We start from the raw sequence: 25,312 nt of genomic DNA, 5'->3' as shown, positions 1-25,312 counted from the left end.
GCTGTATTCCCTTGTTTGATGTTCTTATTTTACTATTGTTGGGGTTTTATTGCTAAGGCTGAAATAATTTGTGGATAAGACAGAACAAAATATTTAAAATAAAAATTAGGTTGGGAGAATGTTTTCTCACTTTATTCACCACCACCACCACCACCACCCAATTCTCCTCTAAGCTAAAACTTAGTTTAGATTTAGATTGGATTTCATGGTGATCAGGCTGGCAGGTTCTAGGTCACAGGCAGGCAACATGTGGCCCTCAGCCCCAACACTCCTTGAAGCTTCCCAGAGTGTCTTTCTTCCTTGTTAATTTCCTCTTTGTTTCCTGGCTTTTGAGCAGTGGTAGCTGGTGCCCATTTGGGCTGGAGAGGTGGATGGGAGCCCAACAGTGGGTGGAGGCAGAGCCAATGATAGGCAACTCTGGGTTTGTTCTCCTCCTTGCTGAGTTTGTACAAAAGGAGTGCTTGAGACCAAGGTGAAGTAGCTCACAGGCAAGTAAGAAGGCAAGCAGTGGAGAAGGGCTGAGGGCAGACTGAGGTTAATGGGGCAGGGCCCCATCTGCCCTAATGCACCAGCATCCGCTGCTTTCGAAAGTGTGTTCCCCTTTTTTCTACGCTTTTTCAGAACTGGTGCTGCCTTTTACAGTCATACCTCAGTTTAAGTACGGTTTAAGTACTTTCAGTTTAAGTACTCCACGGACCCGTCTGGAACGGATTAATCCACTTTCCATTACTTTCAATGGGAAAGTTTGCTTCAGGTTAAGTACGCTTCAGGTTAAGTACAGACTTCTGGAACCAATTGTGTACCTAAACTGAGGTACCACTGTACTTAATAAAAATACATTGTTTACTTCTGAATAAGATTGGGATTTCTGATCAGAGATTGCCTTGGTGAAAACTTTATTCTGAGTAGCACTTTTGTCTCTGCCTGTGCCCATCAGTTGCTCTGGCTCCACCTACTGCCAGCATGCAGCCCCCTGACATAAGAGAATGTAGTCCTCGAAAGAAAAAAATGTCGGTGGTAGCCCTAAACCTCAGCAACAGCTGTGGGGCCTCAGACCTAGAGCTGAAGGCACAGTCCTACCATATACTGTATGCACTAGAGGTGGGAAGCCAGTTGTCCTACAGATGTTGTTGGACTACAGCTCCCATTATCCATGACCATTGACTATGCTGGCTGGGGTTGATGGGAGATGAAGCCCAGCAACATCTGAAAGGCTACAGTGTCTTCACCTTTTGAAGGGCTCACTTGTGGTATTTGTTAGCAGGATCTGCTGGGTTTATTTAGTACCAACTGTGAAGTTTAAACAACACAAATCTGATTAATCGCCATCCTATGGCTAGATTGGCTGGGGAAACCCACCCAGATGGGTGGGGTACTGTATAAATAATAAATTATTATAAATTATTATAGAGTGTTCTGCAAATAATTTTGCTCTCTTCAGTCACCAGTCTCTAGTAAACGCAAAGAAAGCTATGAGACTTTTTAGGTTAACCACACCTCTCTTTTCAGGATGGATGATTCGTACTGCCTTTCAGCTCTACGCTCACCTTTCTATCCAATTCCAACTCCTGGTTCACTCCCACCGCTTCATCCATCAGCCATGCACCTCCACCTGTCTGGAGTGAGGTACCCCACCGAGTTGTCTCATTCGTCTCTCTCTGCCCTTCAGTCCGAACGCATATCCAGCCTGACTGCAGAGAGGTATGGAACCATTCTGTGGCTGTTAGAAGATCTCAGCTTCTTTTGGGACAAAGTGAAGGGTCCACCCATTAGCCTTCCTCCCATGCCTTTCTCTTGTTTTTTGCAGGCTGCAGATGGATGAGGAGCTGCGGCAGCGGGAGCGAGAGAAGGAGCGAGAACGGGAAGCTGATCGGGAGCGCGAGAGGGAACGGGAGCGAGAACGGGAGCGGGAGAAGGAGCTGGAACGGGAGCGGGAGCGGGAAAAAGAGAGGGAACGGGAACGGGAGCTGGAGAGGCAGCGAGAAAGAGCCCGGGAGAAAGAGCAGAGCATTGTCAAAGCCATGGAAGGCCCCTTCTTACCAGTGTCAGAGTTGCACGGACTGAGGAGTCACCCACCAGAAGAGCGTGTCAAACCATCTGAGCAGCTAACGCCAAACCGAGCAGGTAACCCTGAAACAGCCACTGAAGTAGCTTTTGTTTGGGAATTTGCTGAGGGTGGGCAGGGGAAGCAGCCCATTTGCCATGGGCATTGCATAGCCAGCAAACACCTGAGACTCAAGCCCCTGGGCATGGGGCTTGAAGCAAACATCACCTGATTTGATTATCTGTGGGCTTTGGATCTCACTGAGGTGCTGTATCTGATGGTTTTGTGATGGCCACTGTAACAGCACTCATGGGATACACAGGATCTATCTAATGTCCTGTTGTTTTCATTGCATATACTACTTTATTAATTGTTGCACAGCTCTAGTAGCTTGTTTGTGCTTTTTGTGTTCTGCACATCTGCGGGTTTGCCGTTCAGGTGCAGAATCTGATTTCTGCTGCAGAATTTGACTAAGAGAATGGGAGCAGGGTTTAAGTCCTTCCTCACACCTAAGGTCTGTGCAGAAACCTGTAATTAGTTGCTGTTTTCTGGTAAAGCATTTCAGACGAGCTGATGGGTTTCCTGTAGTTATTCTGTCTTATGCAGAACTCTGCCCGTCACCCATTGCTGTATATGTGAGCTATTGGCCAAGAAAGACTATGGCCTTCTCTCCTCCACTTCTGCAAAATATTGCATTATGTGAACTGTATCAGCATAAATGCATTCAGGTTACCTGAGCCAAAAATTGGCACAAAGAGTGTAGCTTTTTTGGCTGCATAGCCTTGTTCAACACTGGATGAACATCTTCAGGGGTCCTAGGCAAATTCTTTTGGCCAAGGGAGACCCTTCCTATAGCATGGGCCATGTCTACAACTGTGGATTCACCTGGATCTGCTGGGTGTAGCTCACATGTCCTGCCTCTTTCTGTACTGTGGGCCCTGGCACGATGCAGTGGCCTGTTGGGACACTGAGGTGCTGCTGACCTGCCACACTGTTCTTCCCTAAGATAATTTGTCCCACCACAGTCGTGGATCACCATAGGCACAAATGCTACATACCCCCAAGTATCCTGCTGCCACCTCAGACAGCATTCCAAGGCTAAGGGGACCCTATTTGCATCCTGCCATTTTTCCCCTCACAGAGAAGCCCAAGGACTCTTCTGCTATCCAGACCCCCAAGCCAGTCCAGCATCCTTTGCACTCGTCTGCCTCACACCATCCCGTGCCCAGCCTCATTTCCAACCACAGCATCTTCCCCCTGCCTGGCAGCAGCACAGCCACAGCACTCCTCATCCAGCGCACCAATGAGGAAGAGAAGTGGCTGGCGCGGCAGCGGCGGCTACGGCAGGAGAAAGAAGACCGCCAGTCCCAGGTGTCGGAGTTCCGGCAGCAAGTTCTGGAGCAGCATTTGGATATTGGGCGCCCGCCCGGCCAGATGGAGGCCGAGCACCGGCCAGAGAACCCCAGGTAAGGCTTTGCCTCTCGAGTGGCCTCTCTGCTAGTGGAGGCCTCTTGGAAAGAGGGGGTCCTACTGGCTGGCTCTCTTTGCATCTGGCTTGCTGGGCAGAGAAGATCTGAAGGCGCCCAAATCTTTCGCAGGAGCGGCAGCCCACCTGGAAGGGGTTGGTGTCTCAGAAGGGTAAGCAAAGATCCAGAGCCTTCATCTGGCTCCACTCTGTTTGGATTTCAACAGGCAGGAGCTAATGCCATCTGACAGCTGCTTGGAAGCCTTTGCAGAATGAGTCTGGTGGCCTCCATCCAACCGACTGTGACCAGGTGTCACTAAGGCAGTTGTCACTAATTGCTGCCATCGCTGGCAGATGGAGGAAGCAGGGAACTGAGTCTTGGAGGCCTCTAGATCTGAATGGGCTGCAGCGTCGCTGGCACTGCTGCTTCTTGGCCCTCCCAATGCACGACCCAGGAGTGGGGTGGGAGAGTCCAAGGTTGGCTTTGAGAGTCTCATTTGCCTGCTTGGCCAAGAGCAAAATGATTGCTCTTGAACAAGGCAGGAGTCCCTCCGGCCACACGGCTGGTGCATGTTTTTGACTGTGGACCAGGAGCCCACACTCCAGCCAAGGCAACAACTTGTCTCCTGCCAGATCAGCTTCAGAGTCCCCCCGTCTCAGTCCTGGACATGGTGTGATGAGTAGCAAATTCCAAATGGGAATTGGGGAGCAAAAGCACAGCTGTGTGAAGAGAGAAAGTGTCTCTGTCGCTACTGCTGCCGGCTCCCTCTTGCCTCTGGGTGGATTGATATCTCCCTTCTCGCTCTGTTGCCAAGCGCTTACTTAAGCATCACTGACTCGACTCATCCCTTTGGCTCTGCTGCTGGATCCCATTGTTGGTTTCGGGTATCAAGGGGATTAGAGGAGCTAATCAGGTATAAGAAGGAGTGGATTGCTGGTCTGCACTTCAGTGTCAAATTCTCATTTCATCATCCTCTTCTGCGATGGTTCAGCAGAGCTACACACAGAGCAAGGTCACCTCTAATGCGTACAGTGAGAAGGGCCTTGGGCTGTTTGCTTCAAAAGCCACAATCCAGGGGCTGTTAATCCGCTGCGCCTGGATAATGGCAATGGGTGCCATGGAAGCTACAGCCATAGGCAAGTTGTTGTTACAGGGCCATTGTTGATCAACAGAAAGAGACGTTGTCTCATTCTTTCTGGTTAACTAGAGAGTGTCTGCACCACTCCCAATTTGATATTTTTAAGGATGTGTTTTTAGGACAGGTTTTTAAGCGTAAGATTCTATTGGCTTTTGTTTTTTATAAAAAAAATTTTCTTTAAAAAAAACTTGTTGCTCTGGTGAATTATATTGTGCTTGTATATTATGTGCCACTTTGGCAGCAGAAATGCCATAGGGGAGGGGATTTTATCCAATGCTAGTCCTACTCAAAGTAGACTCATTGACATTAATGGCTATGACTAATTAGGCCCATTGATTTCAGTGGGTCAATTCTGAGTAAAACTTAGTTTGATACAACCCTGTGTTTGCATACAGAAAAACACATTTATTTAAAAGCACATATATAGCAATTCCTATTTCAAAAATATCTAAGCAGTGTATAATCTAACAAAACACTGAAATGTTAAAACAAAAGCACAAACTAAAACCAGTAAAATAGCAATATAAAAAGACATAAAAGCATACAAATGCAAATAAGACAGAAATTCAGTTGATTCAAACACTTAAAACAAGTCCAATCTTGATAAAGCCTGGGCAAAAAGGCAAGTCTTCAGGAGACAATTGAAGCAAGACTGCTGCTGCTTCACATATGGCAAAGGAAAGAGCATCACACACACACACACACACACACACACACACACACACACACACACACACACACACACACAGGAGCTTAGTTGTGGATAGTAAGTAACACCAGCATCCTTCTCCAGATTCCCCAACCTTAAATTGTGTCCTTTGCAAACACTGATGCCCAATACTTCTCTGGCTCCTCAGCAGTCAGATTACAGATTGAGGCAGCATTCTGAACTTGATGCTCCACTGCACGGGGCCCTGGTGCTCTGGAGTGGAAAACTGTTAAATGCACAGCTTCCGCACATGCAATATTTATCCTTCTAACAGTTTTAGCCCTTTTACTAGTTATTTAAGAAGGATTTCATGGTGTCATTCCCTTTCTGCCACTAGAGCGTAAGGCTTTTTTGTGGCATCTTTGCACATTCTGAACTCCTTCAGAGCTTGTGTGAATGTGTAAGTAACTAAGAGCAGAGTTATTGGTTTCGGTAGTGACAAAAGGACACACTTATCAAAAGGTCCCTATCATCAACATCAGTTTATTTGCATGTTTGTTTTCCATAGTAAACTATGCTCAAAGCAATGTAATCCCAATAAAACAATGCATAAAATATACGCAGGTCCTAGTTTACAAACACAATGCATTCCTTGGAAATTATTTGTTAGGCGAGTGTTTGCGTAACCTGTCAACAATTTCCGTTCACATAACAAGTTGATTCTTTCCATTGATTCCTAAGGGGGAAATTCTAATGCGTCCTCAATCACAGAATTTGTCATGCACACCTGTATAGTGAGGTTTGGGTACTAATTCCTTGTGTTTGGATAAGTGAACATAGCGAGTGTTTGTAAAGTGGGACCTGTGTGTAATGCTTCAAGATAATTCACTAGCTATTTATAGGATATTTACCTTTACCTTTTACCTGCATGTGACAGGAAGCACTGGTTTTAACTTCTATGGTATGCCCCCCAAGCCCTACAGGATCTGTCAGTGCTGACAATATCCCCATTAACCAAAAGTCGTGTAACTTTAATCCATGCACTTCTTTGTAGATCTATTATAATATGTTTTGGGGAAACCGTATCCTCTCCCTCCTTAATTGAGCACATATTTACAGATGGAATTTCCAAATCCTACTCAGCAATACAGTACAGGCAACTGATAACAGTGGCTGGTGCCCACTGGGACTGGCAAGGCAGAGAGACCAGAGCCAGTGACGGGCAGAGCCAACTAACTCTAGTTTTGTCCCTATCCTCTTCCTTCCTGCTGAGTTCCACAAGGAGCATCACCTCCTCCTAAGGAGGAGGAAGCTGACAGGCAGGTCGGGGCTGGCTGAGGGCAGAGGTTGGTGGAGCACTGCCCTGCTCAGCCTAACGGAACAGCCTCCACTGCTAAGTGAGTGGCCTTGATGAAGTCATTGCCCAATGATGAAGTCTTGGATTCTCAGTGACGGTGGCAGATCAGTTAGAATAACGAAGAAATTCTTGTTTTATAGAAATTAGAAATGAGTGCAGATGCGTTGACAAGGTGTTTGTGTGCGTGTGCATTTTTGTGTTTCCTCTTACTTAGTTTCTGCTGCAGCTAGTCCAGAAACCACTAGGTGTCACCCCAGCCCCAGCCTCCCACAGATACAGATGTGTAAGCACATACATATTCCCAGCCAAACTGCCCTCCAGTGATAACTTTATATGAGAAATCTGGTGCTCCAGGTTGGCCCTTCTGCTTTTGCAGCTCACTGCACAGGCCTTGTTCAGTTATAGCAGAGGGTGGACTATATCCCAGTGTGGAAACTGGGCTGTGTAATATCTCAGAATGACATACTGCAGGCAGGCACAAGACAACTCTTCCTGTCAGTCTTTCAGTCACTTTATTTACAAACTACTGTACTCTCTTGCACACATTACACTCAGCAGTTCATAACAAAGCACTCACAAAACTACGAACACAAAAATAAATACAAATTGACTGCCATAGGAATTAGCAGTAGGTTCAGTGTCCATCACTCACATTAGAGAGGGTTCCATGAAAAACTGCCTGTCATTTTTCTGACCACAGAGCCTTCTGCTACATACCAAGATGACACGGGCCACATCCGCACCATGCATTTAAAGCACTCTTAGAGCACAGTCACAGCTTCTCCCAAAGAATCCTGTGAACAGTAGTTTGCTAAGGGTGCTGAGAGTTGTTAGGCGACCCCTATTCCTCTCACAGAGCTACTATTCAGAGACTGCTTTAACAATCAATCCCAGGGTGATCTGGGGATTGTAGCTCTGTGAGAGGAAGAGGGAATCTCCTTTCATCCCCAACAATGAACTGCAGCTGCCAGGATTCCTTGCGGCAAACCCATGACTGCTAAAGTGGCAAAGTAATGCTTTAAATGTATGGTACAGATGTGGCCTTAGAATGCCCTTCAGTCACAGTGAAAAGCACTTATTTGTAGAACTTACCTTGCATGCCTTGTTAATTAATTGTACCTCTATCCTTTTTGCAGATCGGGACCAAACCGCCCTGAACCAAGTAGTCGAGACCAACCACAGCATTTTGGAGGCCCCCCTCCACTTATCTCTCCTAAGCCTCAGCACCATCCCGTCCCCACTTCCCTCTGGAACCCTGTCTCCTTGATGGACACTTCTGAGGCACGAAGGATACAGGAAAGCCACCCTCTCCCAAGCCACAGCACCCAGTATGAGTCAAGTCGGCAAGCCGTCCCCCTTGTGAAGGTCGAGCGGGTGTACTGTCCAGAGAAACTAGAGGAAGGGGCTAGGAAAAGAGAAGCCCTGGAGAAGTTCCAGCCTCCTCGGGACCCTGGCGGGGTAGAGCACAGTGGCTTTTCCCATGGGCCCTTCTTAGCAGAACTGGAGAAGTCCACACAGACCATATTGAACCAGCAGAGGGCCTCCCTCTCACAGGGTGGGCAGTTGGTTGACATGAGCTTGAACGCCAAGCCAGGCTCACCCTATCGGCATCCATTACCCAGAAGCCATGACCCCATGTATGTTTACGACGAGTTCTTGCAACAGCATCGGAAGCTGGTCAGCAAGCTGGACCTGGAAGAGAGAAGGCGAAGAGAAGCCCAGGAGAAAGGTCAGTGCACAGACCCTTTGTGGAAGGGCCTACAATATATCCTGAATGTCTCCCCTCCTGGTCTTGTTCCTGGAAAAGGGAAGGCTGCACAGGATTTTTAAATGACTTCAGTTTTGGAAGTAGAAGTCTCAGTCATCTCAGGAAAATAGGAAACACAGGAAGCTGCCTTATATTGAGTTGGACCCTTGGTCCATCTAGTCCAGTGTTATATGCACTAACTGGCAGCAGTTCTGCAGGGTTTCAGGCAGAGACTCGTTCCAGCTTTACCTGGAGTTGGTGCCAGGGATTGAATTGGGGACCTTCTGCATACAAGATAGTTGCTGTACCACTCAGCTAAGGCCCATCTTCTGCAGCTTTCTTACAGAGAGCACTAAATAACGTAACTGCAGAAAAGCAAAGGGATGTGCTTGGAACTGTCAAGAGGCCACACAGCCCTCGTGGGCTCTCAGGTGAAGGAAGTCTCAGCCAGAGTCCCTACAGCAGAACTGTATGGTTTGGTTAGTACCAAGGAACTTGCGTGAAAAAGAAAAAGGTGTCCCTCCTTCAGATTTGATGTTTTTCCTTGTGCCAGGCTAGGGGTGGGAGGCATGGAGAGACTCTCACAGCCAGTGTGTGCTTTGGTAGTAGGGACCCTGCTAACCTCCAGATGCCATCCTTTGTAGCCAGGTGTGGACTTGGTAGGGGCACTTTTTTTAAAAAAAACATGCACTTTTATGTTGTTTTTAAAAGCAGCACAGCAAGCTTTGGTTGCTCAAGGCTTTTTTAGCAGGCATACATAAATTCTTAAAAGTGGATTCAGGAACACATTTTCCTCATTTTGCTGACTAACCAGTTCCCATTTGGAGCTAGAGACATGTCCAAACAGAAGGTTCAGTCACTCCTTATCTAACAACTTGCTGTAAGCATTGTGTCACTACTGATTGGTTATAAAAATGTAATACTTAGTATAATAGTAATATTTAAGTGGTTTTCTGCTAGAGATTAGTAATATAATCTCTAGTAATCCAATCTAAATCCCACACCTGTCAGAATGCATCAAGAGATCCACTTCCATTTGGATCCTATTGTGTGGTGTCCAGAAAAAACACCCTGTTCAAATTGTCCTCCTGATTGAGAAACCTGGAAGAGCAAATACTGAATACACCAGAATTTAGGAAGAGTTCCACTGAAGGATTAAAGTGTGCTGCCGCCTGAAGGACGAGTAAAAGGCTGTATCTGAGGCTGAGATATTCTACCCCTTGATTTGCATAAAGCTTCTCCAGTAGGCAAGTTGCCTCATTTGTCCCAAATTAAAAGCATGGCTTGAATTTGTAATATCTAGAAGGAATAGTGTAATGTTCAGGGAAAACGAGCCTTTTTGGGGTTTTACCAAAGCCCCAGTAGTTTGGATCACATATCAGAAATGGATTTACCCTCTAATGTGGCAGGCTGCTTCCTTTCCCCCCATCCACTTTGCCTGCCTTGAGCACACTGTCCAAGTTGCTCCATAAATCCTGCCTCCAGTTAATAAATGATGAACTGAGACTAATAAAGCAGCTTTAAATATTAATCTGGAATGTAAAACCAGAGTGAGATTAGCAAACAGGAAAAAAGCAAGGCACTTAGTTGGGAAAGGTGAGTTTAGCACACAGGCTCTGCAGTTTCCATTGTGTGATGTTACCGTTTTCTACTTGTGGCTGCTCACATCCCTTTGGGCATAAATCAGCTTGTTCTCTCTGCCTTCTAGATGCCTCCTCCTTCTTTGCCTGCCCCACTAACCTTTGCCAGCAATCATCATGGTTAGCTGCTGTGCCACTGGGAGCATGTGATGGTGGCATGCCAGAGCATTAACAGTGGCTGCTCCTGGTACACAGATGCACTCACTGCAAAGGCTGGGAAGCATGAAGGACTGAATTTAGGAATATGGCATGCAAGCCTGTTCAGTACAGGAAAGAGTCCTGGCCTGATCATTAGCACCCCACAATGTTCATCTGCCTAGCACCTCCTGGTTGCCACATGCACACAAGGCAACCAGGCTTCTCACTGTTTAGCATTCACAGCCAACTGCCTCCTTTTATGGGCACAGCAGCCATGCATCCAAGGGACCACAGCACAGTCATTGCATTACACAAGCAGCTGGCTTCCACCTGCCTACCTCTTGAGCTTTTCATTTCCTTTTTTTCTGGTCAAATTTGATCTTGTTTTGGATAACTGCATTTTTTGTTTTTTGCAGGAGGCAGAATACATACAAACCTCAGTAGGATTCTGTGCCTGTTTCTGCCAGGCATGTATCTGCACAGGGGGCTGATATCTTTCCTGAATCAGAGGCTCAGATAACATAGTCTGTTGTCCTTGCTATAACATTATCTGGCTCTGCCTGCACACTCAGAACAGTGATGACAATTCATTCAGCTGCTCCTGAGAACAACCTACTAGGATACAAACAGTCCTCATGGTCGGGCCCAGCTTTTACTCTAAAGCATATTCCATTATAGAGCAGATTGTGTCTCTTAGCCACAGGAAAACAAAAACTAAACAGTGTTGTGATGATGCCAGATAAAAGATTTGCAGCTTCCCACAACCTTCAAGTTGGCCTTCTCTGCTTTGTGTATAGGTTACTACTATGATCTGGATGACTCTTACGATGAGAGCGATGAAGAGGAAGTGCGAGCCCACCTGCGATGTGTTGCAGAGCAACCCCCATTAAAGTTGGACACCTGCTCTGAGGTAAGCTTCACATAATACTATGGACAAATTCTGGTCCATGATGATTTGCAAGAGTTGACAAGTCTAGCTGCACCAGGTAAGATCACTTGCTAACCTAAAATCAAGAACTGAACTTTGCTACCATCACACTATTATCTGTCTTTTAGAGCAAGTATGCTTGAATTGAAAAGTGGGAGTCTGTGACGTTCCAAATATAAATGATTTGTTTAATATCTCAGGGCAAATTCCAATTACTGCCACAAATCCCAAGTTTTTCCAAGTGGCACTTTCCCCCTACCTCCTTCAGCTCTGTGTATTTTTCCAGGCTGAGGACTGAATGCTGATCTCAGCCTGGAAAAGTTCCTAAAGTTGAAGGAGGAAGTAGAAAAAGTGACTCTCTTCCCACTTCCTCCTTCAACTCTATGGATGCTTCAGTCACTGCCTTCTGAGTCTCAAGAGAGAAGAGCACAGAGTAAAGAGCCAGCAGGAGTGGGTAGGCTCAAATGCAGTTTATCACTTTTTTAAAAAAATTAAAGAGGTAGCAACAGTAGCACATACTAGCTACTGCACACCCTTCCTACCCACCTTCCCTATAAATGGGCACTGGTAGACTGTATTATCTATTTTTAAAAATTCAAAGCACACTTTCACTTGCATGTTTTGGCAGAAAGAGGATTTTAAAAACAACAACAAATGGTTGGCTAGTGCTCTGTTTGTGTGAATGGGTGGGTGTTTTGTATGTGAGGGGGGGAGAGAAATGGCAGTAATTGTTGTCTCAACTACCCTCACCCACTCTTACCACTCTGCAAGGAATGCAGCCCTCAAGTTCAAAATGTTTGGCATAGTCTACCTATTTTCCCTTTTTCTTCTTCTTCTTTTGGCTGATTATTGTCAAGTATTTGGATAGGCCTTGATAACTTACCTCCTTTTCTGTGCAGTTGGCATACTGTAAGGAATTGGGCAGCTAGGTGTTTCTCTTGAAAAGAGAATCCTTTACTGAGCAATGCAGACTTCCTGTGGTTTCTTTAAACAAAATGATAGCACATACCCCACCTTAGAACTAATATCGTGGAAACACTGCTTGATGTATACCCTTAAGCAGGAGAAACAGTCTCAATGAGCATCCCTCCTTTGTTACGCTCTTCCAGAAACTGGAGTTCCTACAGCTTTTTGGACTGACCACCCAACAACAGAAGGAGGAGCTGCTGACTCAAAAGCGGAGGAAACGGCGGAGAATGTTGCGAGAGAGGAGCCCCTCGCCACCTAGCGTCCAGAATAAACGCCAGACACCCTCTCCTCGTTTTGTGCTCTCAACACGTTACAGCCCTGATGAAATGAACAACAGCCCAAACTTTGAGGAGAAGAAGCGATTCCTTACCACCTTCAATTTAACCCACATCACTGCTGAGAAACGGAAAGGTGAGTATTGGTTTGTGGGAAGATAGGTAGAAGATCTTCCAGGGTGTGAGGGAAGTTTAAGTGGGTCTGGTAAGTTCAAAGGCCATACAGAGGAGCATCTCAATTCTGTACCTCCTGGAATCTGTTGAACAAACTGCAGTCTGCAATCCAGTGTGTCCAAAGAATGCAGAAAAAAATCATGCACTTTTGTGTAAACTTGTATATGAGGGTCAAGTGTCATGTGAAATGGCTTCTTGGAAATTGGACTGTAGGCCACTTGACATCTCAAAGCCTCATCTTCCAGAAGCAACCCACATTACAACTAAAGGAAAACTGTGGATCTGGCCTTTGTCTAGTGCCAAATCCTGCCGCTGCCCTGCAGTTGTTACACGGCATTGTCTTAAGAGCTTGAACTCTGTAAAGGTAAAGGGACCCCTGACCGTTAGGTCATCGTGGACAACTCTGGGGTTGCAGCGCTCATCTCAGTTTACTGGCTGAGGGAGCCGGCATACAGCTTCTGGGTCATGTGGCTAGCATGACTAAGCCGCTTCTGGTGAACCAGAGCAGTGCACGGAAACACCGTTTACCTTCCCGACGGAGCGGTACCTATTAATCTACTTGCACTTTGACGTGCTTTCGAACTGCTAAGTAGGCAGGAGCTGGGACCGAGCAATGGGAGCTCACCCTGTCGCGTGCATTCGAACTGCCGACCTTCTGATCGGCAAGCCCTAGGCTCTGTGGTTTAGACCACAGCGTCACCCGCATCCTTTGAACTCAGTACTCTGGTGCTTAAAAGCTTGTACCAGCTGCCCATATGCTGCTGAGCCTAACAAATTAGGTCCAGGCTATCTTAAGGACTGCCTGATCCCTTATATCCCTACCCAATCACTGAACTCTTGTGGGGTGTCTCTGTTAGTGTTCCCCCATGGCTCAGATGCATGGCTTATAACTATTAGAAGCCATGCATTCACTGTTGTGGATCCAAGCCTGTGGAAATCCCTTCTAACTGAGATTAGACGGGCATCTTCCTTGCTAAAATGTCAGGCACATGACTTAGGCTTTCTTGGTCCAGCAGGCATTTTAAGGTAGTTTGGTTTTTGCAATGAATTTCTGTTGTTTTATTTTCCATGAAGGTTATTTTTTATGTGCACCCCATAGAAATGCTAATGATTAAGCAGTATATGTGTCTTAAATTAGAAAAAAAATACAATAAAATACAGGCCTTTATAGCACAGTTGTGAGGATTAGTGATGGTATGTGTGTGATGCTTTGGTAACTCTTAAAAATTGTAGTATATATTCTGAGAAAGTATGTGGTGTTAGATTTTCTTACTAAGAGCCAAGAGCAAAAAACGAACAGGTTTTACTAACCAGGACTGGAGAGAGCTGCTTTCTGGGACTGTGTATCAGTCCTGCCTCTTTCATTTCGCCTCTGAGCAAGTTAGTTTTGCTCACTGCTTCTCATCTTTCAGATAAAGAGAAGCTGGTGGAGATGTTCCATGCCATGAAACAAAAAAGTGCCTCCACAGCAATATCAGTGAAAACCTCCCCACGGGACAGTCCTAGTAGTGTGCAACCTGGTAAGTGGCTATTAATGGCAACTGTGTGATAGTAAGGGATTGATGCCTTCTTGGCTGGGGCTTCTTGAGGCTGAAAGATGTCCCAGTGGACTTGATTATCCTTGTCTGTGACTTTCTGCTAGGGTAAACCAGGCAGATTAAGTCCACGGAGACGTTTTGAGTGCCTGATTACAGGAGTGTTGTTTGTCTGCCAAAACAGAGCATGTGGTGTGCTTCCAAGAACTGGATCTGCAACACAAACCTGTGCACATTTACTCAAAAGTAAGCCCCACTAATTTCAATGAGGCTTACTTCCAAGTATGTATAAAATGAGTTGCAGCTGCCGCCAGACTTTACAGAAACCTCAAAGGGGGGGGGTGCCTCTTGTGTCTCATTATCTCCAACTGCTTCTTAAATAACCCAACAATAGGCACATGCCAGAAGCTGCAAGCTCAGGGGGGCTGGGTTGCATGTAACTTCCTGCCCTGCAGTATAGTGCTCACACAGCTTTGGGGGGAGGTATTTGCATCTATTTATTTTATTTAAAAGCCTTTCTAAAACATTTAATATTTCAAAAATCTATAAGCAGTGTAAGCTATCTACAGTGTAAAAATATCCATTAAAACAAAAATAAAACTTAAAACTAATTAAAAAGTATAAAATACCCATTTTGTCACTGCCCTATTATTTTGTGTAGGGTGCAGAGTATAATTTCTAAGTGAATGTACAGAGCTCTACAAGGGCGGGCAGTCTTTCAAGTAATCTGGTCTCGAGTTGTTCAGGGCTTTACAGAGGTTATGAGCCACCCCACCACCACCCCATCTCTGCCAAGCAGTAGGAAGATTCCAGGGAGTTGCAGGCACTCGTCTAGGGTTGTGTTTCCATTGGGAAAACAAAGCACAACAAGACTAGTGTCTTTAAGAAATGTTTTATTTTACACATATTTACACCTAAAGCCTTCAATGGAGGGGTTCCCTCACTGAGAGAAGTGAAGTTACAGGGAAACAGGCACAGGGCCTTCTTGGCAGTGGCACCTTCCCTGTGGAATGCTCTCCCATCAGATGTAAAGGAGATAAATAACCATACAATTTATAAAAGACATCTGAAGGCAGCCCCTGTATTGGGAAGCTTTTAATGTTTGATGTTTTATTATGTTTTTGTGTGTGTTGGAAGCCGCCGAGGGTGGCTGGGGAATAATAAAACTTATTAATAATAATTTATTACTATACCCAAAGAGCATCCCCCATGACTCCTCTGATAGCTACAGCAAGCTTGGGCCCAAAGCAGCAGCCAGTCATGGCTCCCGGTCTGTTGATGCAACCTCCTCCAGCCAGTGCTTCATGTTGTTCTTCCCAACTTCCTCCTTCTTGTTGCCAGCACACCTTGCAAAACAAAAAAAAACCTCTCCTTCCATCTGCTCACCCACCCCCTTTCCCCAGACCTGTTTTTGTGTTTTTTTACAGGACACATTTTTCCTGTGTGATGTCACACCTCCTGTAACCTCCCCCTCCCAACACTGCCATTTCTTCTGCTAACACACAGCTGCAGGTGGAGGGGGAAGGACAGCACCTGCATGGTCAATTGTTCTTTAATTGTCTGGCACTTAACTCTCCTTCTAATCGCATTCAGCCTGTAATTTAAATCTAATGTCTGCCATATTCCAAAAAAATCAGCTAAATTCTACCCCTTTATTCATTTCCAACATTCACTAACTGTAGCAGTTCTGAGTGCCCTTGCACCCCCAAACTGTTACCCTAATGGTAGATCTGTAACAATATGTTAACCCCACATTAGCACGCTTCCTCAAATGAGGCAGCTTATTTGTGCACACAGATTTGCTTGCCTTGAGTGAAGTTGTTTCCTCCCATGTTCAAAGAGAGTCTTATAGGTAAATTTTGCAGTATTCTTGGAGCAGAGCAACCAAGGGATAACATGTCAGTTGAGTACAAGTCCCAATTTGCACTTGACAATATGTCATCAAAGGCATTGTAAGAGGTCTTTGGAAGCGTCTGCTATTAAGAAAGAAACAAATACTCACCCAAGTTATGCATCCCAACTGAAGGAGCGTTTGTGTTCTACTCCTTTATGTCAGAGAATTAACATTAAGTCCACAGAGTGCAAAATGGTAATTTGTTTTTCAGAACCCTTTTGTTCAGTCACACAACTCTTGACAAAGGGAATTTATACTGAAACAGCACTGTGGCTGCCCTGAGTGACTTTGTTTTTCTTTCTTTCCCAAAGAGCCACAAGTACAGCAAACTGCTGTGGATTCAGAGAAGCCAGCCAGCATTGCTGCTGCTTCGCTGCCAGACTCTCAGAAGACAGCTGAGCCCAGCAGAATGGAACAGCTGCGACCGCATGAGTTTCCAAGGTCCAAGGAGCATGCTCCTATCTCCGCAGAGAAGCCTAAGTTGAGTGATGGGCACACAGCCAAGAAAAGCCTGAGCATCCTGAACTATGTCCGAGGTTCTTTGCCGAAGGACATCCCTGTGCCGTTATCACACAGTATGAATGGGAAGAACAAGCCATGGGAGCCCTTTATAGCTGAGGAGTTTGCACATCAGTTCCACGAGTCTGTGTTGCAGTCCACACAGAAAGCGTTGCAGAAACACAAAGGTAATGACAACTTGTAGGGGGCAAGTAGTGCCAACATCCTGCCAGAGATATATGTGATTGAGTGATAAGGGACTTTCAGCTTATGAGGGTCAGTTTTTGAGATTGGTTTCCTTGCTTCTTGCATACTTCAAGTTTCGGATATACAGATTTTACATGGATTCCTTTTAGATAGGCCAAGACTCTACACAATCCAGTTTCAATGTTTAGTAAAGCCATTGTGGGGATAGTTGCTTGAAGTACGTTCAATGCGTAGTGCATTCCAAATAGGGAAAAAAATAGTGATCATTATGGGGAATAGAATCAGTGCCTGGTATAGATTTCAACCCAATTCACACTTGGAACAATCAGTGCATGGTATAGATTTCAACCGAATTCATACTTGGAACAAATGTTGTATGCCCACATAAAACTGTTTACAGACATTTAATATTTTCGGAATTATCATTTGCTTCTCTTGCTAGAATAGCCTGAATGTTTTTCAGTAGGCAGTAGTAAATATAACTTCATGAAATGCCCAGGAAATACAGCTGACATAAGTGAAAAGCTCATTAATTTCAGTGGACAGAAGTGCAGAATATAAAGTTGCTACAGTGTGTTGGCAGCAGCTGTTAGTCAAAAACGAAATAAAAAAATTAAGGCAGCCAATAGGAGACACCAATTCAGCAGCTGAAGGTATGGGCCATAAATGTTTTCACTGACTAGGTCTGAGAGATAGTAAAATCCCCTGAAAACGTCTCTTGTACTGAATACAGAGCATTAATCTTGGTGACATACCTTTCCTGAGATAACATCTTGAGTAGAAATTGTTAAAACTGTTAATGTCCCTTTCAGCAGTCCTATTTTGAAAGAGGTGGTGGGATATTTCTTGGGCACTTAATTTAAGCTTGGCCATCTGAACTCCTAAATTCTTCTCTACCTCTGACTGCTCTGTGACCTTGACAAGTCTTTTGGTCCTTCCCCCTCCCCATAATTCCTAAATGGTTTCCCTTTTTATTTTCTTTACACTTCCCCCGAGTGTGTGTGGACTCCATCATTTGGGTCTTGCTTTTAATAGCTCCTTGTGGGTGATACATATAATTGTAGTTGGAACTTATTCTGCACAAATATTGGAGCAAATTGCAAGGATGGGTTAATGTGATATGGAAGAGCTTGATGCAAAATTACTTCTTGCAGAGAATTTGCTTTCCCCAGCAGTGTATGTGTCTAGGCTTCTTCATTTGCTTTAGCTGTGGGTGCAGGTGCTTACAACCACCTGGTTCTCATCCCAGAGCAACTGTGTATTTTCTCCAGAGTATGGGTAATCCACACCCTTGATATGTAAGTGGGGAGGTGAGCAATATACTTCAACCATCTTACCTTGTATTAACATAAGTATTTTGAAGTTGGAGCACAGCTGGTCCTAACACAGAAATTAAGTCAAAAGGGACATGCAATGCAGATGTTTTACCTCTTGCAATGCTGTCTTCTAGGAAATGCAGTGGCACACTCCGCAGAGCAGAACCACAAAGTTGATTCCTCCATTCATTATAACATTCCGGAGTTGCAGACTTCAAGTTGGGTGTCTCTGCCACAGCAGAATGGCCAGAAAGACTCCCAGCATAAGGGTTTCATACCCCCAGAGCATGAAAAGGTCTCTGACTCGGAAGAGGAGGAGGAGGAGGAGGAAGAAGAGTATCCCAGACCCAAATGGCAGGGGATTGAAGCCATCTTTGAGGCTTACCAAGAACATATAGAAGGTAAGCTGCACTGATTCAGGAGATCCCTTGCCTCAAGTTGTTTCCCAGTGATGCAAAAGGAAAAAAGTTGGAGCAGGTTATTGCTGTTTACTTTGCTCCAATCTTAGCTATTCCTGTGTGAACATATGCTTATGTGTTCTTTGTCAAGATCAGAAGAGTATTTTGTAAGAAACACCCTGTGCTTTGTGGACACAAAGTTGCCTAGGATCAGTTTTTCCTTTTATGTTAAGAGATTTCTTATACAGTGGAACCTCGGTTTACGAACGCAATCCGTTCCACGGAGGCGTTAATAAACACAGGCGTTCGCTCCCCGAAGGCACGCTTCTGCGTGTGTGCGAGCTGCGCAGATCACGTCTGCGCATCCGACGCCGCGGAACCCGGATGTATACACTTCCAGGTCCACAGCGTTCGTAAACAGAGGCATTCGTAAACGGGATTGTTTGTAAACCAAGATACCACTGTACAGCCAAACCTCGGTTGTCGAATGTAATCCTTTTTGGAAGCTCGTTCGGCTTTGGAAATGTTCGGCAACTGAGGCGTGGCTTCTGAGTGGTTGCAGGAGCTTCCTGCACTCAAGTGGAAGTTGCATCGGATATTTGGCTTCTGAAAAATGTTTGAAAACCAGAGCATTTACTTCCAGGTTTTCGGCGGTTGGGAGCCAATACGTTCAACTGTACTACTTTAAGTTCCTCAGTGCCCTTCATTTCTCGAGAAGCATCTATCATAGTTTAAGACAGGGCAAATTTCAAGATACATTACAGTAGGTCAATACAGACTACAGGTGCTCTCTACTTCAGTTTCACTGGTCTGATTGCATAGTGCAAGCATGCAAGCTCCCAAGAGAGCCACTGCTTGGCTTACCATGCTGTCTGAATGTGGGTTCATATGACTCAATAAGCCAAACCATGGGTTAGTATAGCAGCAAAACAACCAAGGGAAGGAACAAAACAGCCACATTCTTCTCTCTAGGAGCCTGCATGCTCATGCATTTGCACTGAGCCGTGGTCTGGCTTAGTGTGATATACAAACCAGGCCTCTTGCATGAGGAGTTTGTCAGGCACCTAGCCTGGTACTGAAAAGTGACAAATTGTCTAAATTTGATTGCAGAGCAAAATTTGGAACGACAAGTGCTGCAAACCCAGTGCAGACGCTTGGAGGCCCAGCACTACAATCTCAGTCTGACTGCAGAACAACTATCGCACGCTATGACGGTGAGTATGGATTCAACACCGATTGCATCTCAGCTCTAATGTCATTTTTTTCTGTTCTGTGCTTCAGGAACAAAATCCATTATTGTGGTTATACTAAACCATGTTACTTGAAACCTCTCTTCTCTTCCTGTGCAGGAACTAAGGAACCAGAAGCAGAAGATTGTCTCTGAAAGGGAACGACTTCAGGCCGAACTAGATCACTTGAGAAAGTGCCTTGCGTTGCCTGCAATGCAGTGGTCTAGAAGTTACTTCAAGGGGTATCCCAGGTGACATTCCCTTGTACTAGGCCGAACATATAGTATAGAAATAATAATCTATTTTATTACCTGGAATATTTAATATTTTTCACTGGGAGGTTTGAAGCTTAAAAAATAAAAGAGAATGTGCCATGCATGGAGCAATGGACCGTGGAATCCAGGAAAATCCAAACCCATCTCTTGAAAAGATGCAACTGAATCTTTTTAAGCCTGCAAGTAACTTGCTTAGAAGGACTCTAGTTTTGGTTAAATTTGAAAGGGTTATTTTCCTTCTGCTTCCTCTTCTGCCTTTTTAAAATACTGTTTTTAATCCAGAGATTCCACCAATGACACTAACATCCATCTCTCGTTGAAGGGGCCAGGATTATCTCCATACATATGCTCCTTTTTGTTGCCATATAAGTTCAATTGCTATACTTTGGAATCTGCCCATTTTATTTCTGAAATACAGTTTCTCAATCCAAGAGGAGACAAGGTACACATCAGTTTTTGTTAGAATGAACTCAATATTTTGGATACAGAAAAAATTATCTGCAGAGTAGTAGGCCTGGCAGAAGAAAATGCAGCTTCCAAACTTGACTTCCCATGCATCTATCAGCTTTTGCTGGAAATGCATTTCACTTGAAAAATAAAAGTGAATAAATAAACTGAAGGTACCTTTTTATTACTGGGGAGGGGAGGATGTACAGAACAGTGATATACATACAACACACAAAGATTATGTACCCCAGTGGGTAGAATTTTCATACAAAGATTTTGCAATTAAAAGAGTGAAAAAGGTGCTTCAGCCTTGTACTGTGTATATATTTAAAAATGTTTTGTATGTTTTTATTACTTTAATTATTGTTATAAAAAGCTTGCCATTTTCAATATGTTTCTGCTTTTTTTTCTTTTTGGCAAAAAGATAGCTTGCTTTTAGTGTTTGTACTGCTGCTGGTCAGGACAAGAAAAAATATTGAAATGTTTTTTTAAAAAGAATTTTAAGGAAAAAGCTTTCCACTGGGGCACGTGCTATCACTTAGGCATTTTGCGATGCATAGCACCAGCTTCTGGTACAGTAAATTCTCCTGCGCAACTGGAGTTTCTTTTCCCCATTTTCCCCTGCCCTGCTACCCCTTTTTTCTTCAAGCACTTGGAATACTGGATGTCATATGATCCGTTGCCATTGAGAGAAGATCTTAGGGACTACACTATCTACGTTAATCAACAATAATTGGCTTTGTTCATTTAACCAACACCACTCAAAATTGTAGCACTAGCAGCATCAATTATGTGAGGCTTCCAAAGAAGGAAACATTATTCCAAAAACAGCAGTTAATACAAATGAAGAAAAATATTGTGACCTGTGACTGAAGCTGTCTGTTTCCAACCTGCTTCATATACAGACCCAGTAGCACATAAGCTACTTCTGGCACAGTGTGACCCTATTCCACAAGAATGCATGTGTACCTGAGACCATGAGGGTAGATTTCATGGGTCTTTCACACCTGACTGCCAGTGCAGTTTTGCATAGCATTCAGTTGGCTTACCCACATGGTCATGTTATTCACATGCCATGCACTCCTGCAGCGGGAGGGTCACATACACTAAAAATAGGTCCCATGTGTTGGGGGCCCTCAGCCTTGTACTAAACCCAGATAAGAGAGATTTTTTTTAAAAAAAAGAGTTTTACTCAAGTCATTAATGTCCCACTAAGACCATGTGTGACTTTTGAATAGGTACCTCTAGTCTTATTTAGCCCATATAGCTCCTGCCAAAATTTAGGAGTCCTCTGACTGGTTATCAAGAGCTAGTTTGGATTAGTGTTTTATTTCCATATTTAAGTATTAAACAACATTTTCATACACAGTCCTAGCAGGTGGTTTTGCTACTCTTCCTTATAATCCATGCATTTAAATTTTAAATTGGCAGCACTAGAAATTAAAGACAAGGTGGATAAGCCAGACATCCATTCACCAATTGATATTTGGTCTGCAAACATGCTCTAAAAAAGATCAAAGCATTTATTTTTAAAGCCTTGCCTGACAAAGCAGGTTCTCCCTTTGCTTTGTTTATCAGTCTGGCAACACCAGTCTTTTGTGATGTATGGAAGCACTGTTAGATTAATCTACGTCCCTTTAAGGGACGCCTAGAATTGATATTATAAAGGATCAGGCACATTATTTAAGGTGCACTGATCTTTCACACTTGAGGGGATTATATACACAAGCAAGGCCCACCCCTCCCAAGTTTAAAATTGTTTCCCCTTTGCCTTAACTATTCAAGGCCTCACCAACCAATACTTGCAGAATGTGTGGCAAAAGCACAATATTTTGACCAGGAATATAATATAACCCTGGGATTTGTAGCACCTTTATAGTCAAGGTTCACTGAATTTTGTCATCCTCTTTGTATTTTATAATTTTAGTAGCTGATGTGCAATGCTTTTTGGTGTTGCTATTAAAAATTCTCTTTCCCCGAGTAATGACAATGAAAGGCAAGCGGGTGTGCTCTTGTAGGACTCTACAGTGGCCAGATGCAAAGTAAAACAATGCTTCTATCCTTTTAAATAGCTGCTTAGAAGTAAATTCAGCTGGTGCAGTTTCCTCACCACTGTGTGACAAACCTACACCTGCCACAATTCCCTTTTCTATGCAACTCTTAAGAATACCAAAGCCCTGACCAGCCTCCAGAAGAAAGTTTATCTGTTATAACAAGAAAGAAACCTAGAGCAAATTTATGGACCTGTGTGACACAATGTCCTCTCCCTGAATGCAGAAAGAGATTTTTTTCACATTAGCAAGTGATCCTTCAAACAGCTAAAGCTGCCAGTTTCTGTAATAGTATTCTGAATATCCTTCCCTGATGTACTGAGACAATCGGCTCTATTGGAGCATGAAAGAAAAGAGCAGAAAAATGTAAAAGTCACTCATATTTCCCCCTCTGAATGATGTTAGGTCATTATCACCCATTTGCCTTCAAAGAAAAAAAATTACCTGATTGTAGTTAATACTATTTCATTCCATAAAATAGGTTTTGCCAAAAAAGCAGAAAACAAAATTATACCTTGGAAACTTGTTTTAGTCGCACCCCCTTAGGTGAGCTGAAAAATATCAAAATAAGGGACCACAGGAAAACTCAGTTTGCAGTACAGTACTTTCAGTGCTCATTCTGGCCATTCAGGTTTTAATATATGACCAGAGTAAAGTATTTATGTGAAGTATTGACAGAAGGCAACAAGCTGGCATTGTCAGATACACCTAAGGAGTGGTGGTAATGTAGAAAGTCATAGTTTAATTAGGAAGGTGTTACGGGAACAAAGATGGGATAAAACATTAATGGCTCTACTAATTTATTTCTGTCCAAAAAATTATACATTCACTTTCAAGCTATCAAGGTTGAGTGTTAACTGAGGGTAATTTGGATATTTCCATACCATGTCTATCAAATTGTTGCAGTAGCAGTGTCTTTCAAGTCAGTGTAGATTACAGTTTTTATATCCTAGTGTTGGCAATGGACAGGGCAGGGGGAGATGGGCATAGAAAGGAGGAGGCCATTGCACTCATTTTTCTAAACGTAATTGCACTATGTGTATCTTTTTCTTTCAACTGAGGGGAATGTGGGCTAGACTATATGGGAAGATGCTTGCACCACACTGCTCCAGCTTTTACAAGCCCAACATGTGCTGTTTAAGGACACACATTAGAGCCAATTGGCTTGATTTCTATATATCTACATACAAGAGTAAATAATGAATGTGCACTTACTCAAACTCAGAGTTGAATTCAAATCCAGATTCAGTGGTACACAAGCTGCCAGATCAGTCACAATTTCCCATTCAGAACAAGCCTGCATTGTCTGAAATATGTATGTCTTTCCCTCAAACAATGCAAAAACAAAAACACGAAGGCAGAGAGGTTAGGAGGTGCTAGTATGAAAACTACAGTATCCCATCTTGGAGCAACTCATCTTTCAAAACATTCTCTTCTTTTCTACAATGATGGGAGTCAATTCCTTCTCCCACCTACCCCATCCGTGCCCAACTTTCTGGCCCACTGCTTCAATTCTCAAGACTACCCCCATTTGCTCTCTGTTGCCCCCAGGGCCATGCTGACTGGTGGTTGTTATAAGAGGTGCAGAATTTCTCAAGCAACTAAACACAGAGCATGAAGGGAGAGCAGGAGGATAAAGCCCAGACTGGCTGGGGCAGTTTAGATGCTGTGAGACAAATTAAACCTGTTTTAAGTGTACTTGTTTGAATTTAATGTAATGTAATATATTTGTTGAATGTAGTAATTAGGTATTTATGAATATATTGCTGTAATTTCTGACAACATCCAAAAAATAAAATGTTCCTAAATCATGACAAAGGATTATTTTCCCAGCAGCCCCAGTGGTGGATAGAAACTACACAGACTGTGTATAAATTTAAATTTGAACTGTTAACTATGCTTAAAGACACAGATCAAACCTTTCAACACAATCTGGCATTTTATACAGTATTCACTATGAAGGCACCATACTGCCATTGCTCCAACTATACACTAAGCTAGTTTATTATTCCCCACTTGGATGAGCAGGCAAGCTAGAAACTTGCAGGGGCTAGAACATACACAGCCACCCTAGGACATGAATTCCAAAAGCTAGCACTAAGCTGAACTAGCTCACAAGTCAGCACTAAGTAATATTAGAGAGCACAAAATACAGTGGTCCCTCGACTTACGAACTTAATCCGTTCCGAATTCGTAGGTCGAAAAGCTCGTAAGTTGAAACACGGCTTCCCATAGGAAAACAATATTCGGAAAAATTTGTAAGTCGAGGAAACCGCATTTAAAGCCGCCAACGGTTTCTGTTCGGATGTAGAAAAATTCGTAAGCGTGCGGCCATTTGTCCCGTTCGTAAGTCGAAACCTACGGATGTAGAGTCTTTCGTAAGTCGAGGGACCACTGTATAGCAGAAGATACTACTGAAGGAACAAACAGTTAGAAATCATGACTTTGCATGAAGTATGATTAATGGATTCCTCAAACAAGGCAAAGAATGTTACAGATTAAAGTAGTATGCGTTTAAAATTGTTGAAGTGGTATGGTATGTATTCTCCCATTACAGTCAAACTTTGGTTTGTGACCGCCTCGGGGAGAGACCACTTCGGTTTCCGACCACCGTGGACCCAGAAGTGTTTACATCCGGGTTCCACGGCGCTCGGATGCGCAAAAGCGCTCTATCGGCGCTTCGCGCATGTGCAGAAGCATGCCGCAGGGAGCGGCCGGCTCCCTGGAACCAATTGTGGTCGCAAACCGAGGTAGCACTGTACAAGCAACATCTAGCAACATCAACAATAATGTTACTTTGTCACTACATAGTTTCTTCAGTGTTGGTGTGAATTTCCAACCAATTTAACCTCTCCTACATTTTTTATATTGCAAATGAAAAAATTAACAGGTTGCGCTTGCACTGGGACTCTGCATTATAAAAATATCAAGCATTTC

The 25,312-nt window shown here is 44.0% G+C and overlaps 1 protein-coding gene across 8 annotated transcripts in view; it reads left to right on the top strand.

The window, feature by feature from the left end:
- Window positions 1–24,193, top strand: part of GSE1 (Gse1 coiled-coil protein) — a 389,184-nt gene extending 364,991 nt beyond the window's left edge. For all 8 annotated transcript variants that reach the window (XM_035120004.3, XM_035120003.3, XM_035120005.3 and 5 more), the window contains 11 exons: window positions 1,510–1,701; window positions 1,808–2,124; window positions 3,186–3,510; window positions 7,791–8,383; window positions 10,977–11,089; window positions 12,217–12,487; window positions 13,938–14,045; window positions 16,266–16,640; window positions 18,110–18,376; window positions 19,484–19,587; window positions 19,723–24,193. In XM_035120004.3, coding sequence (XP_034975895.3) covers window positions 1,510–1,701; window positions 1,808–2,124; window positions 3,186–3,510; window positions 7,791–8,383; window positions 10,977–11,089; window positions 12,217–12,487; window positions 13,938–14,045; window positions 16,266–16,640; window positions 18,110–18,376; window positions 19,484–19,587; window positions 19,723–19,857 — 2,800 coding nt within the window. In that variant the 3' untranslated portion in view covers window positions 19,858–24,193. The remainder of the gene's footprint in view (window positions 1–1,509; window positions 1,702–1,807; window positions 2,125–3,185; window positions 3,511–7,790; window positions 8,384–10,976; window positions 11,090–12,216; window positions 12,488–13,937; window positions 14,046–16,265; window positions 16,641–18,109; window positions 18,377–19,483; window positions 19,588–19,722) is intronic.
- Window positions 24,194–25,312: the final 1,119 nt, after the last annotated feature.

This window comes from Zootoca vivipara, chromosome 6 (genome assembly GCF_965207765.1).
Source record: "Zootoca vivipara chromosome 6, rZooViv2.hap1.1, whole genome shotgun sequence".
In the NCBI taxonomy this organism is placed as follows: domain Eukaryota; kingdom Metazoa; phylum Chordata; class Lepidosauria; order Squamata; family Lacertidae; genus Zootoca; species Zootoca vivipara.
Note: the sequence above shows the minus strand (reverse complement) of the source record. Positions and strands in the feature narration are given on the sequence as shown.